The sequence below is a fragment of the Elephas maximus genome, chromosome 3 (assembly GCF_024166365.1).
Source record: "Elephas maximus indicus isolate mEleMax1 chromosome 3, mEleMax1 primary haplotype, whole genome shotgun sequence".
Taxonomy (NCBI): Eukaryota; Metazoa; Chordata; class Mammalia; order Proboscidea; family Elephantidae; genus Elephas; species Elephas maximus.
In genome coordinates this window covers 6290485-6301536 of record NC_064821.1, presented here as the reverse complement: position 1 = coordinate 6301536, position 11052 = coordinate 6290485, and the positions used below count along the sequence as shown (strand labels likewise).

Below are 11052 nucleotides of genomic sequence, written 5' to 3'. Positions count from 1 at the left end.
CTAGGGAGGAGAGGAAATCAGGGGAGCCTTCCTGAAGGAGGTGGTACTTCAGCTGAGACCTGAAGGTTGAGAAGGCAGCAATCAGGAGGAAAATGAGAGAAGACGCAGGCCAGGCAGAGCCACAATAGGGGGTGCATAGGCAGCTGAGGGAGCCCAGAGGAGGCCTAGGGAGGAGAAACTGGGGAAGGCTTCACGGAGGAGGTGGTGCCTCAGCTGAGACTTGGAGGATGGGCAGGTGACAGTCGAGTGAAGAATGACAGACAGTGCAGGCGCCCAGTGGCTCCACGGTAGAAAGACCTGGCAATCTGCTCTCGTAAGGATCAATTACAGCCTTGGAAACCCCATGGAGCAGTTCTACCCTGTCACATGGAGTTGCTGTAAGTTGGAATAGACCCCACAGCACCCAGCAACAACGACATGGGGATATTTAAACATAAATTAATGGACATTAAATAAAGTTAAAAGTTCAGTTCTTCAGTTGCCCTGGCCACCTGTCAAGTGCTCAGCAGTCACACACACAGGCTGGTGGCTGCCGTACGGGACATCGCAGGACATGTTATGGGACCACTGAAAGCCCAGCACAATGACCAGCTCTGGGTGTGTACCTCGGGTCATAGGTGCTGCCACGAGCCCATTTTACAGATGGCACTGAAGGGAAAGCTAGAAGAGTGGGCCAGATTCCCCCAGGCCAGGTGGGCCAGGCAGCCCCTCTGCCAGTTCCCAGGCTGAGACCTGGAAAGACAGAGACCAGAGCCCGCGGACCAATTTAGCTTCAGTTTGTGAAAAATTGGCTGGACAACTCCTGGGGGGTGGGGGAGGAGCCTGGGGGCCCCCAGCCTGAGGTCAGGGGAGGGGAAGGGAAAGGGGAAGTGAGCTAGAAGGGGCGGGCCTGGGAAGTCTCCAACGGCCGGACCAGACACATGGTGAGAGTGATTGGTGACACACATGCACACGCACCCAAACATGCATGCACAACACGTGCTGACATACACGCACACAGGCATGCACACGCCCGTGTGCACACACACGCACACACGCCCTCGCACGAGAGAACCGACACGCAGGTGTCTGTGCACACGCAGACATATGAACATTATCTACTATTTATGTTACACTCAGGGCACACACTCACGGGCACACCCCGAGGTACTAGTTCGCCTAAGCACACACGTTCAGAAACATCGTACACACAGATGCACTCACACAGAGTCAGAAACACACGGCGCCCCAGATGCCTGTCTCTCCCTCTCTCCCTGTCCCTCTCTCCCCCTCTTTCTCTCTCTTTCCCTCCTTCTCTGTCTCTCTCCTGTCCTTCTCCGTCTCTCCATCTCTCACACGCGAGGGAGGGTACCCATCCACTCGCAGACGCACGCACCCCCACGCCCCCTTGTCCTCACAGTCACACCCCCAAGCCCAGACTGCCCACCCTCCGGCTGGGGCCACACCCACCCGCACGCTGCCGGCTCTCGGCCCCACACATGGCCCCTCAGCACGCACACACACGCATGAATAAGAGGGAGACCTCGGCATGTCATACCGTCATCGAATGTCATTGTTGCCAGGGCATCAAACCCACAGCCTGCCCCTCGCAGCCTGGGGCCAGGACTCCCCAGAATCACACAGGCGCCGGGCTGCAGGCAAACCCACTGGCCCGCCTCCGGAGTGCTCTCTACTCCAACGCGCAGTCCTCTCCTCCACGGAAACGACCGGAAACCTGCTCGGTATCAGGGGAGGCCTCCGGAGGGCCTCAGGGCCCGGCAGACCCCTTCTCTCGCACGCCTCTCCTGAACCCGCTGGCCCCAGGCCCCCCTCTTCTGCCGAAGGAGGACACCGCGTGGGCACACGCCTGGCGGCTGTCCTGTCACCCCCGCCTTGGCCCTAGATGCTCCTGACGCTGGAGATGCTGGACAGGGGCTCCCGCATGCGGAAGCTGAGCGACCTGGAGCCCCGGAAGCTGTCCCTGGGCCTCAGCGAGCTGTCAGTGGTGGAGGCGCCGGAGTGGGCCTCGGCGGCGCGGGCCAGGCAGTCCCCAGGGCCTCGAATGCCGAGCCACAGACAGCCCCCGCACAGGAAGGCCAGCACAGCCCTGCACACCTCGCGGCTGCGGAAGGAGTAGATGATGGGGTTGATTGCAGAGTTGAGCACGGCCAGCGTGAGGATCCAGTCCATGCCCCGCAGGTACTCCTGGGCCCAGATGTTGGAGCCGAAGATGTCGGCCAGCAGCAGGCAGAAGAGCGGTCCCCAGCACACGATGAAGGCCACCAGGATCATGAGCACGGTGCGGAGCATCCGGCGGGACCGCGGGGCCTGGCGACCGTTGAGCCGCACCAGCCTGAAGATGGCACCGTAGAGCACGGTGATGGCAGCCAGGATGAGGGCGAAGACGACCACGCAGAAGAAGATGTACTCCTTGGCATAGAGCGGGAGGAGGCTGGAGCAGCGCTGAAAGGTGCACACACAGTTCCAGCCCAGCATTGGCAGCAGCCCCATCAGCGCGGCCAGCAGCCAGCACAGAAAGATGAAGCTGAAGACTCGACCCTTCTTCGTGGTCCGGCTCTCCGCCACCAGGTGCACCATGGTCACAAAGCGCTCGCTGGCGGTGAACAGAAGGCTGAAGGTGGACGCGGCCAGGGCTGTGAAGAGCAGGCCCTCCCGAAAGAACCACATGGTGGGTGTCAGGTGGAAGGTGCGGGCGCCGGAGAGCAAGACGTTGACCAGGTAGGCCACACCTGTGAGCAGATCGCTCATCGTGATGTTGAACAGGCAGTAGAAGACCCAGCGCCGGGACCGCATGCAGGTCGTGATGGCAGCCAGCACTAGAAGGTTCTCCAGCACCACCAGGCAGCTCACAGCCACGAAGAGGCCCCGCAGGGCCCCCAGGCCGCTGTCCTCAGGCCCCCCGCGCCAGGCCAGGCGCCCCGAGTGGTTATAGTGCAGCAGGATGAGCCGGCTGTGCCCCTCGTCTGCCAGCTGCTGGCAGAACTCAGGGGCCACCACCGGGTACCCTGTAGCATTCATAGCGGGCCCCGGGGCAGACTGCCGCCCGGTGTGGCTGGGCCGGGCAGGGTGGAGCTACTGCCTTGCCCCGGCTGTTTCCTGTTGTTTGAAATTTCCTGTTATGTTCGAGGTACCCCCAGGGTGGTGGTGAGGCCTGGGACAGGGAGGAGCAACCCAACGGTCGGCTCGATGGGGCCCAAGGAGGGTACCGTGGCCAGTCTCTGCTGCAGACCCTGGCCCTGCCCCAGCTGCCCCCTTCTGGCCCTCGAAAGCCCTGGAGGTGGCAGGGGCCAACTGCTGGAGTCACCCAGTGGCGAGGGTCCCCACCCTCCCTTAGCTACGCCCTCCAGGTCTTGTGGGTCCCCCGACTTCTAGAAGCATGCCTGGAATGGTCCACTCTTCCTGGGCCAGGTTTTGGGGTACGGGGGTGGGAAATGGCACAGGAATCCAGAGGTGTGAGTATGACTGTCCCTGCCTGGCCCCTCCCCCACCCCACAATCACCTCCTCGACCAACCCACCAAACCCCCGAGGGGTGACCTCCAGCCACCTGAGAAGGCCCTGCAGGTTCCCCACATGCCCCTAGGCCCCCTCCCCACCCCAAGGTCATTTGATCAAGAGCTTACCCGAGACAATGGTGGCCCCTGGCCATGGGGAGGAGGTGGTGGAGGCAACTCTACTAGCCAGATGTCCCATGAAAGGCACAGGTGTCCTGTGAAAAGTACAGGTGTCTCATGGGGGACAGATATCCCATGGGGGGCTCAGGTATCCCGTGGGGGCATAGATATCCCATGGGGGCACAGGTGTCTCATGGGGGTTCAGGTATCGTATGGGGGCTCAGGTGTCCCATGGGGGCTCGGGTGTCCCGTGAAAGGTACAAGTGTCCCATGGGGCACAGATATCCTCAGGAGAGACATAGGTATGCCATGAGGGGCATTGTACTGACCCTGGACTGAGCCCCGACCCCAACCGAGCACGTAGCTCCTGCTGAGGCACTGAGCCCAGGCCCAGACAGTAAACTCAGGTCTAAATCAAGATGTGCTGAGAAAGCAGAGGTCAGCTGAACGTAGGCAGATCTGTCCAACGGGGACCTTCCATGAACTGCAGCCTCCTGCGTGAGAGGCTTTACCTGCATCGTTGTTGTGAGCTGCAGTGGAGTTGGCCCCCACTCACGGCGGCCCCGTCGACAACGGAACAGGATTTTGCCCAGTCCTGTACCACCCCATGATCAGTTGCGAGCTGGACCTTTGTGCTCCTCGGGGTTTTCACTAGCTGATTTTCAGAAGCCAATTGCCAGGCCTTTCTTCCTAGTCCCTCTTAGTCTGGAAGCTCCACTGAAGCCTGTTCTGCACCCCGGCAACATGCAAGCCTCCACTGACAGACGGCTGGTGGCTGGGCATGAGGTGTGCTGGCTGGGAATCGAACCCAGGTCTCCCACATGGAAGGCGAGAATTCTACCACTGAACCACCGTTGCCTCTTATGTACATTTGTTGTTGTTAGGTGCGGTGGAGTCGATTCTGACTCATGGTGATCCCATGTCACAGAGTAGGACTGCCCCCGCCATAGGGTTTCCTAGTCTGTAATCTTTATGGCAGCAGATTGCCAGGTCTTTCTCCTGCGGAGCCACTGGGTGGGTTCAAACCATCAACCTTTTGGTTAGCGGCCAAGCGCTTCTCATTTAATCCTACAATTATCTCCGTGTTATAGACATAGTCCCCCCTCTAGGAGATTACTCTGAAGATACAGCTCTAACAAAATTAATACGCAGAGGTGGATTCATCGATGAACAAACAAATCTATCTCGGAAGAAGTGCAACCAGAATGCTCCTTAGAAGCAAGGATGGTGAGACTTTGTCTCACGTAGTTTGGACATATTATCAGGGGGGATCAGTCCCTGGAGAAGGACATCATGCTTGGTAGAGGGTCAGAGAAAAAGAGGAAGACCCTCAACGAGATGGATTGACACAGTGGCTGCAACAATGGGCTCAAGCATAACAATGATTGTGAGGATGGCGCAGGACTGGGTAGTGTTTTGTTCTTTTGTACATATGGTCACTGTGAGTTGGCACCGACTTGATGGCATCTAACATTCATTGATGTGTAGTTTGTAAGTGCAAAATAACAGAAAATGCCCAAATGCCTATACCCAGGAAAGTGGCTGAATAAACTAATCTGAGCCCATGGTGGAGTACTATGCAGCTGTGAAAAAGGAGGAGGATGGCTCTATGAACAGAATGGTGTGATTTCCAGGACCTAGTATTACATTTTTTGGAAAAGTGCAAAAAAGTGTATGTAGTATGCTACCTTTTGCGTAATAAAGAAGGAGAAAAAAATACACACATCTGCTTATTTTTGCAAAATAAACACAGGAAAGATAAACCAGGAACTAATGAAATTGGTTACCTACAGGAACTAATGAAATGGTAAGTAGAATGGAAATTGGACAGGGAAAGGAATGATGCTCTGTGAGTGGGTCGTATAGTAGTCTTTGTGACGTTTTTACAGGAGTCCCTGGGCAGCCGAACGGTTCAGTTCTCCGCTATTACCTGGAAGGTTGGCAGTTCAAACCCACCCAGAGGCTCCATGGAAGAAAGGCCTGGCAATCTGCTTCCCAGTGGCGTTACTAGAGTTGGTGTCATCCAGTGCGGTAACTCATGGTGTCACCCCGCCACGGACTTCCTCCCGTACCACACCATACAGAATCCTTAGTCATGTTTTTTGCACTACTGTTACTTATACATGGTAATTCCCGTATATCACTGCCTCCTTCAATTACTACTTCGTTCTCAAAAAAGTATTGATATTAGGTTCACAAATACTCATTACCACAATATTGTAGTTAAAACATTAAAAAATTTGGCAAAGTCAGCGACTATAAAAACACCGGCAGGAACAAAAACAACAGGGTGTGCAGACGAAATCACGGGACTTGCTGCATCATTGTGATTGGGTAACAATGACAGCTCTGACCGGAGGGCGTTAGAAGGGTCAAAAAGTAAACGGTACAAAGTTTTAGCTGCGTAGATACCTTGATACCTTGTAAGCTGGGCTTCCGAAAAATGTTTTTGTCGTTATACTAACCACTGAGATATTTTTTTTTATTAAAAATGATAAATTTCTGCTGAAACAACACAGGATAATTTTATAGACAGTCATTTTGGTGTTGCCCCCTCTGACAGTGTCACCTAGTGTGGTCTGCACCCCCTTCATCCCTCTAGTGATGCCAATGCTGCTTCCATAAAGATCACAGCCTTGAAAACCCTATGGAGCAGTTCTACTCTGCACACATGGGGTCTCCGTGAGTCACAACTGATTTGACAGCGACCAACAAAAACAACATAGTTTTTATAACTTTGTTAGTGTTGTCTATACTCAGAAATGTAAAATTAAATCAACAAGGATGGAGAAAAAAAGTGCTTTAAAATGAAACACAAATAGAAAACAAATGAACTGAAATGTATTTCAAATGAACAGCATAACCACAATGAAAAAAAAAAAGAAAAAAAAGAACCAGTCCATGTAACTTTCAAACACAGCACTGAGTCTAAAGATAAAAAGAATGACAAAGAAATCGTGAGATTTATTTAGTCGGTTTGTAGTTGGGAGCGGTACGGGTGTAGCAATTCTGAAACTATCACGGGTATGATGGCTTCGAGAAACGTAGCAGATATATTGATATTATCAGGAACCATGTTCTTCACTGGGGGGGAAAGAAATATCCAAAATAAGTGAGCTGAAGTCTCACCATCCTCGCTTCTAAAGGAGCATTCTGGCTGTCCTTTCTCCAAGACAGGTTTGTTCATTCTTCTGGCAGTCCATGGGATAGTCAATATTCTTCACCGACGCCATAATTCAAAGGTGTCAGTTCTCTGTCTTTCTTCCTTTTTCACTGTCCAGCTTTCACGTGCATACAAGACATTGAAAATCTCATGGCTTGGGTAAGGTGCACCTTAGTCCTCAAAGTGATTTCTTTGCTTTTTAACACTTGAAAGAGGTCTTTTGCAGCAGATTTTCCCAGTGCAATACCTTGTTTGATTTCTTGGCTGCTGCTTCCGTGGGCGTTGATTGTTGAGAATAAAGTATGGAGTTCAGTTAACAGCAACATACCAATGTTGGTTTTTCAGTTGTGACAAATGGACCACACTAATATAAGATGTTGTTGTGTCTTTCACTGTACTTATTTAATCTGTATGCTGAGCAAATAATCCAAGAAGCTAGACTATATGAAGAAGAACGGGGCATCAGAACTGGAGGAAGACTCTTTAACAACCTGTTTTATGCAGATGACACAACCTTGCTTGCTGAAAGTGAAAAGGACTTGAAGCACTTACTGACGAAGATCAAAGACCACAGCCTTCAGTATGGATTGCACCTCAACATAAAGAAAACAAAAATCCTCACAACCGGACCAATAAGCCACATTATGATATAGGGAGAAACAACTGAAGTAGTCAAGAATTTCATTTTACTTGGATCCGCAATCAACACCCATGGAAGCAGCAGTCAAGAAATCAAAAGACGCATTGCACTGGGCAAATCTGCAGCGAAAGTCCTCTTTCAAGTGTTGAAAGGCAAAGATGTCACCTTGAAGACTAAGGTGCACCTGACCCAAGCCATGGTGTTTTCAATCGTGTCATATATATGTATGTGAACGCTGAACAATGAGTAAGGAAGACCAAAGAAGAACTGGCGTCTTTGAATTGTGGTGTTGGGGAAGAATAGTGAATATACCATGGACTGCCAAAAGAATGAACAAATTTGTCTTGGAAGATGTACAAACCAGAATGCTCCTTAGAGGCAAGGATGGCGAGACTATGTCTCACATGTTATCATGTTGGACACATTATCAGGAGGGGTCAGTCACGCTTAGTAGAGTATAGGGTCAGCAAAAAAGAGGAAGACCCTCAAAGAGATGGACTGACACAGCGGCGGCAATGATGGGCTCAAGCATAGCAACGATTGTGAGGAGGGCACAGGACCGGGCAGTGTTTCTTTCTGTTGTGCGTGGGGTCACTATGAGTTGGAACCGACTTGACGGCACCTAAAGACAACAATATAAGGCGTTACCAACAGGGGAGACTGGGTGAGGGCTAGAAGGGAACTCCGTACCATCTTCGAATTTTTCCCTCAGTCTAAAACAGTTGTAGAAGATTGTTTGTTTTACAGTAAAAAAAAAAAAAACAAAGTGTATATTTTCACCAAAATAAAAATATAATAAAAAAAAAAAAACCAAATGTGATGGATGGATGAATGGATGGAATCTTGGCTCTATCGCATTCAGGTGTGTAACTTCGGTCAAATCATTCAACCTCTCTGTGCCTCAGTTTCCTGATCTGTAAAATGGGGGTGATACAGCTCCTACGTAATGGGGCAGCTCTGAGGGTGGCGGGAGGCATGAACCAGAGTCTAGGATAGACTAAGTGAAGCCATCCTCATCATCTTCCTCGGCCTCAACCAAGCTGGGCTGGGGCTGCTGCTGGAATTTGGAGGGGAATGTGGCAACAGAGGGTCTGCCACTGTCTCCTCAATCGGGGAGGGGGCTGGGAGTCCACCGCCTGGCTCAGAGTGACCACAGTCCCGCTTAGCTCTGGCACTGCTCCTGGCACAGGTGGGTGGATAACAAGTAGAACTTCCCTTCCTTCTCTATATTGCTATTCCCACCCCCTCAACCACCAGAACCGCTGGTCCCGGGGAAGACGATCTAAGAAAGGAACAAGAGGGACAGAAGCAGGATGCTGGCGACCAGGTCCTTAAGAAATCATAGGTTTCCAGAATGTCATTTTTTTAATGCTGCAAGGGGCCCCGCAGAAGGTGAGGGAATAAATACAGAAGGGCGGGAGAGGCAGTACGCCCTGGCCCCGGCCTCGCCTGGACAGGAGGGGGTGCCTGTGGGCCTCGGGTTTCCTAGTCTGTAAAACGGAGTTGGCGGGGAGGTAGTCTCTGAAAAGGGCAGCGTTTCCTGGTGGCCTCTTGGTCCCTAGGAAACAGAAGACCCTACGCTGCCCATGAAGTCCGCTAGGTGGCGCCAGAGCCCGGGTCTCTCGGCCTGAAGGACCAGGCCTCGCTTCCCGGAGGTGCGTCCCCCCTCCAGGGGTCCCAGACCTCTAGACAGGAGGCGACATCCTGGGGGTGGGGCTCCTTCGAGAGACATACCCACTTAAGTACTCGAGCCCCCCCCTTTTTAACTCTTTCCTCCCCTCTGGCAACACAAGTGGCCATTTTGCTCCCTTTCCAAGCAGGGAAACTGAGTCAAGGAAACGCGAACTGTCCTGGTGAAAGGCAGAGAGTGGCGGCCACCAGTCTCCCACCTTCCGAGTTGCTCGATCGCGGCCCTCCTGACACCTGGGCCTAGGAAGACAAGGGGCTTTGAGGTCCAACGGAGCAAGTGGCCCTGCGCGCAGCCTGCGCCCTCAGGATGCCCCGCGCGCCCCCGCCGCCAGGGCGGATCTGAGCCCCATAGGAACCGGGCCTGGGTCACAGCAGGTTGATCTCGTCCAGGTAGCGAGCGAGCACAGAGTCCCGCACGTCCTTGAAGACCTTGCGGATGTTCTGCGTGTCCGTGGCGCACGTGTAGTGGCTGAAGAGGCGGCGGGAGCGCGGACCCTTCTTGTTCCCTGTGGCGCCGTCTGCGCAGCCCGTGTACATGCCGGTGTACATGTCCAGGATGAACCTCTTGGCTGCCTCAGCATCCTGCTTGGGGCCTAGGGGAAAGGATGCGAGGAGGTCAGGACAGGTGGCATGTAGGGGGCTCTGGAGAAGCTTTGATGAGGAGCACCCCTCTTCCATAACCACAGCATCAGGGCTGGGTGCGCCCCAACAACTCCTGCGGCCAGAGTTCCAGTATGTTGACTCCACCTTTTGGTTTTATAGCTGGTCACATGACTGAGTCCAGCCAATAAGAGCATCAACCGGTTCACATGACCTGAGACGGCCAAATGGGATTTTGCTTTGGGACTTTGGGCAGAACTGTGCTGCTGAGGGAATGGGAGCCTGAAGTGGCAGAGACAGACATCCCAGTACTATGCAGAGGGGAATCTGAGGCCAAGAGAAGGGGAGGGCAGTCCCCAAAGGCACCTTAAGTGGCTCCCCGGTGAAGCGCACTGGAGCACTCGTTACATATGTGTTGAAAACGCAACGGGAATAAGACCTTCTGGATTCCCAGACCCGGCCCTGTGACTTACTGTTGTTGGGTGGTGCCGGGTGAATTCCGACTCATAGCGACCCCATGTGACAGAGCAGAATGGCCCCATAGGAATTCCTAGGCTGTAATCTTTATGGGCCACCATGTGTCTGGCAGTTTGTCATACTGTGGTGCCTTGCAAATTGCTGTGATGTTGGAAGCTATGTCACTGGTATTTCAAATATCAGCAGGGTCACTCATGGTGGGCAGGCTTCAGTAGAGTTTCCAGACTAAGACAGACTAGGAAGAAGGACCCGGCAGTCTACTGCTGAAAAAACCTGACCAGTGAAGACCTTATGAATAACAATAGAACATTGTCTGCTTTAGTGCTGGAAGATGAGCCCCTCAGGTTGGAAGGCACTCAAAATAGGATTAGGGAGGAGCTGCCTCCTCAAAGAAGAGTTGACCTTAAAGATGTGGATAGAGTCAAACTTTTGGGACCTTCCTTTGCTGATGTGGCATGACTCAAAATGAGAAGAAACAGCTGCCAAACATCCATTAATGATCAGAACAGGGACTGTACGAAGTATGAATCTGGGAAAATTGGAAGTCATCAGGAAATGAAATGGAACGTATAACATCAATATCCTAGGCGTTAGTGAGCTGAAATGGACTGATATTGGCCAATTTGAATCGGACAACTTACTATGCTGGGAACGACAACTTGAAGAGAAATGGTGTCGCATTCATCATCAAAAGAACATTTTAAGATCAATCCTGAAGTATAAAGCTGTCAGTGACAGGATAATATCCATACGCCTACAAGGAAGACCAATTAACACAATTATTACTCAAATTTATGCACCAACCACTAAGGTCAAAGATGAAGAAACTGAATATCTTTACCAACTTCTGCAGTCTGAAATTAATTAAACA

General features: G+C 52.4%; 2 protein-coding genes across 2 annotated transcripts in view; both read right to left on the bottom strand.

Moving 5' to 3' along the window:
• Positions 1–1534: 1534 nt before the first annotated feature.
• Positions 1535–3026, bottom strand: S1PR4 (sphingosine-1-phosphate receptor 4). The gene has a single exon (XM_049876366.1). It carries the CDS (start codon positions 3016–3018, stop codon positions 1879–1881), a length of 1140 nt encoding a protein of 379 aa, XP_049732323.1. The 5' UTR covers positions 3019–3026; the 3' UTR covers positions 1535–1878.
• Positions 3027–7120: 4094 nt separating this feature from the next.
• The window catches only part of GNA15 (G protein subunit alpha 15), a 32580-nt gene continuing 28648 nt past the window's right edge, over positions 7121–11052 (bottom strand). The window contains exon 7 of the mRNA XM_049876367.1: positions 7121–9697. Coding sequence (XP_049732324.1) covers positions 9471–9697 — 227 coding nt within the window. The 3' untranslated portion in view covers positions 7121–9470. The remainder of the gene's footprint in view (positions 9698–11052) is intronic.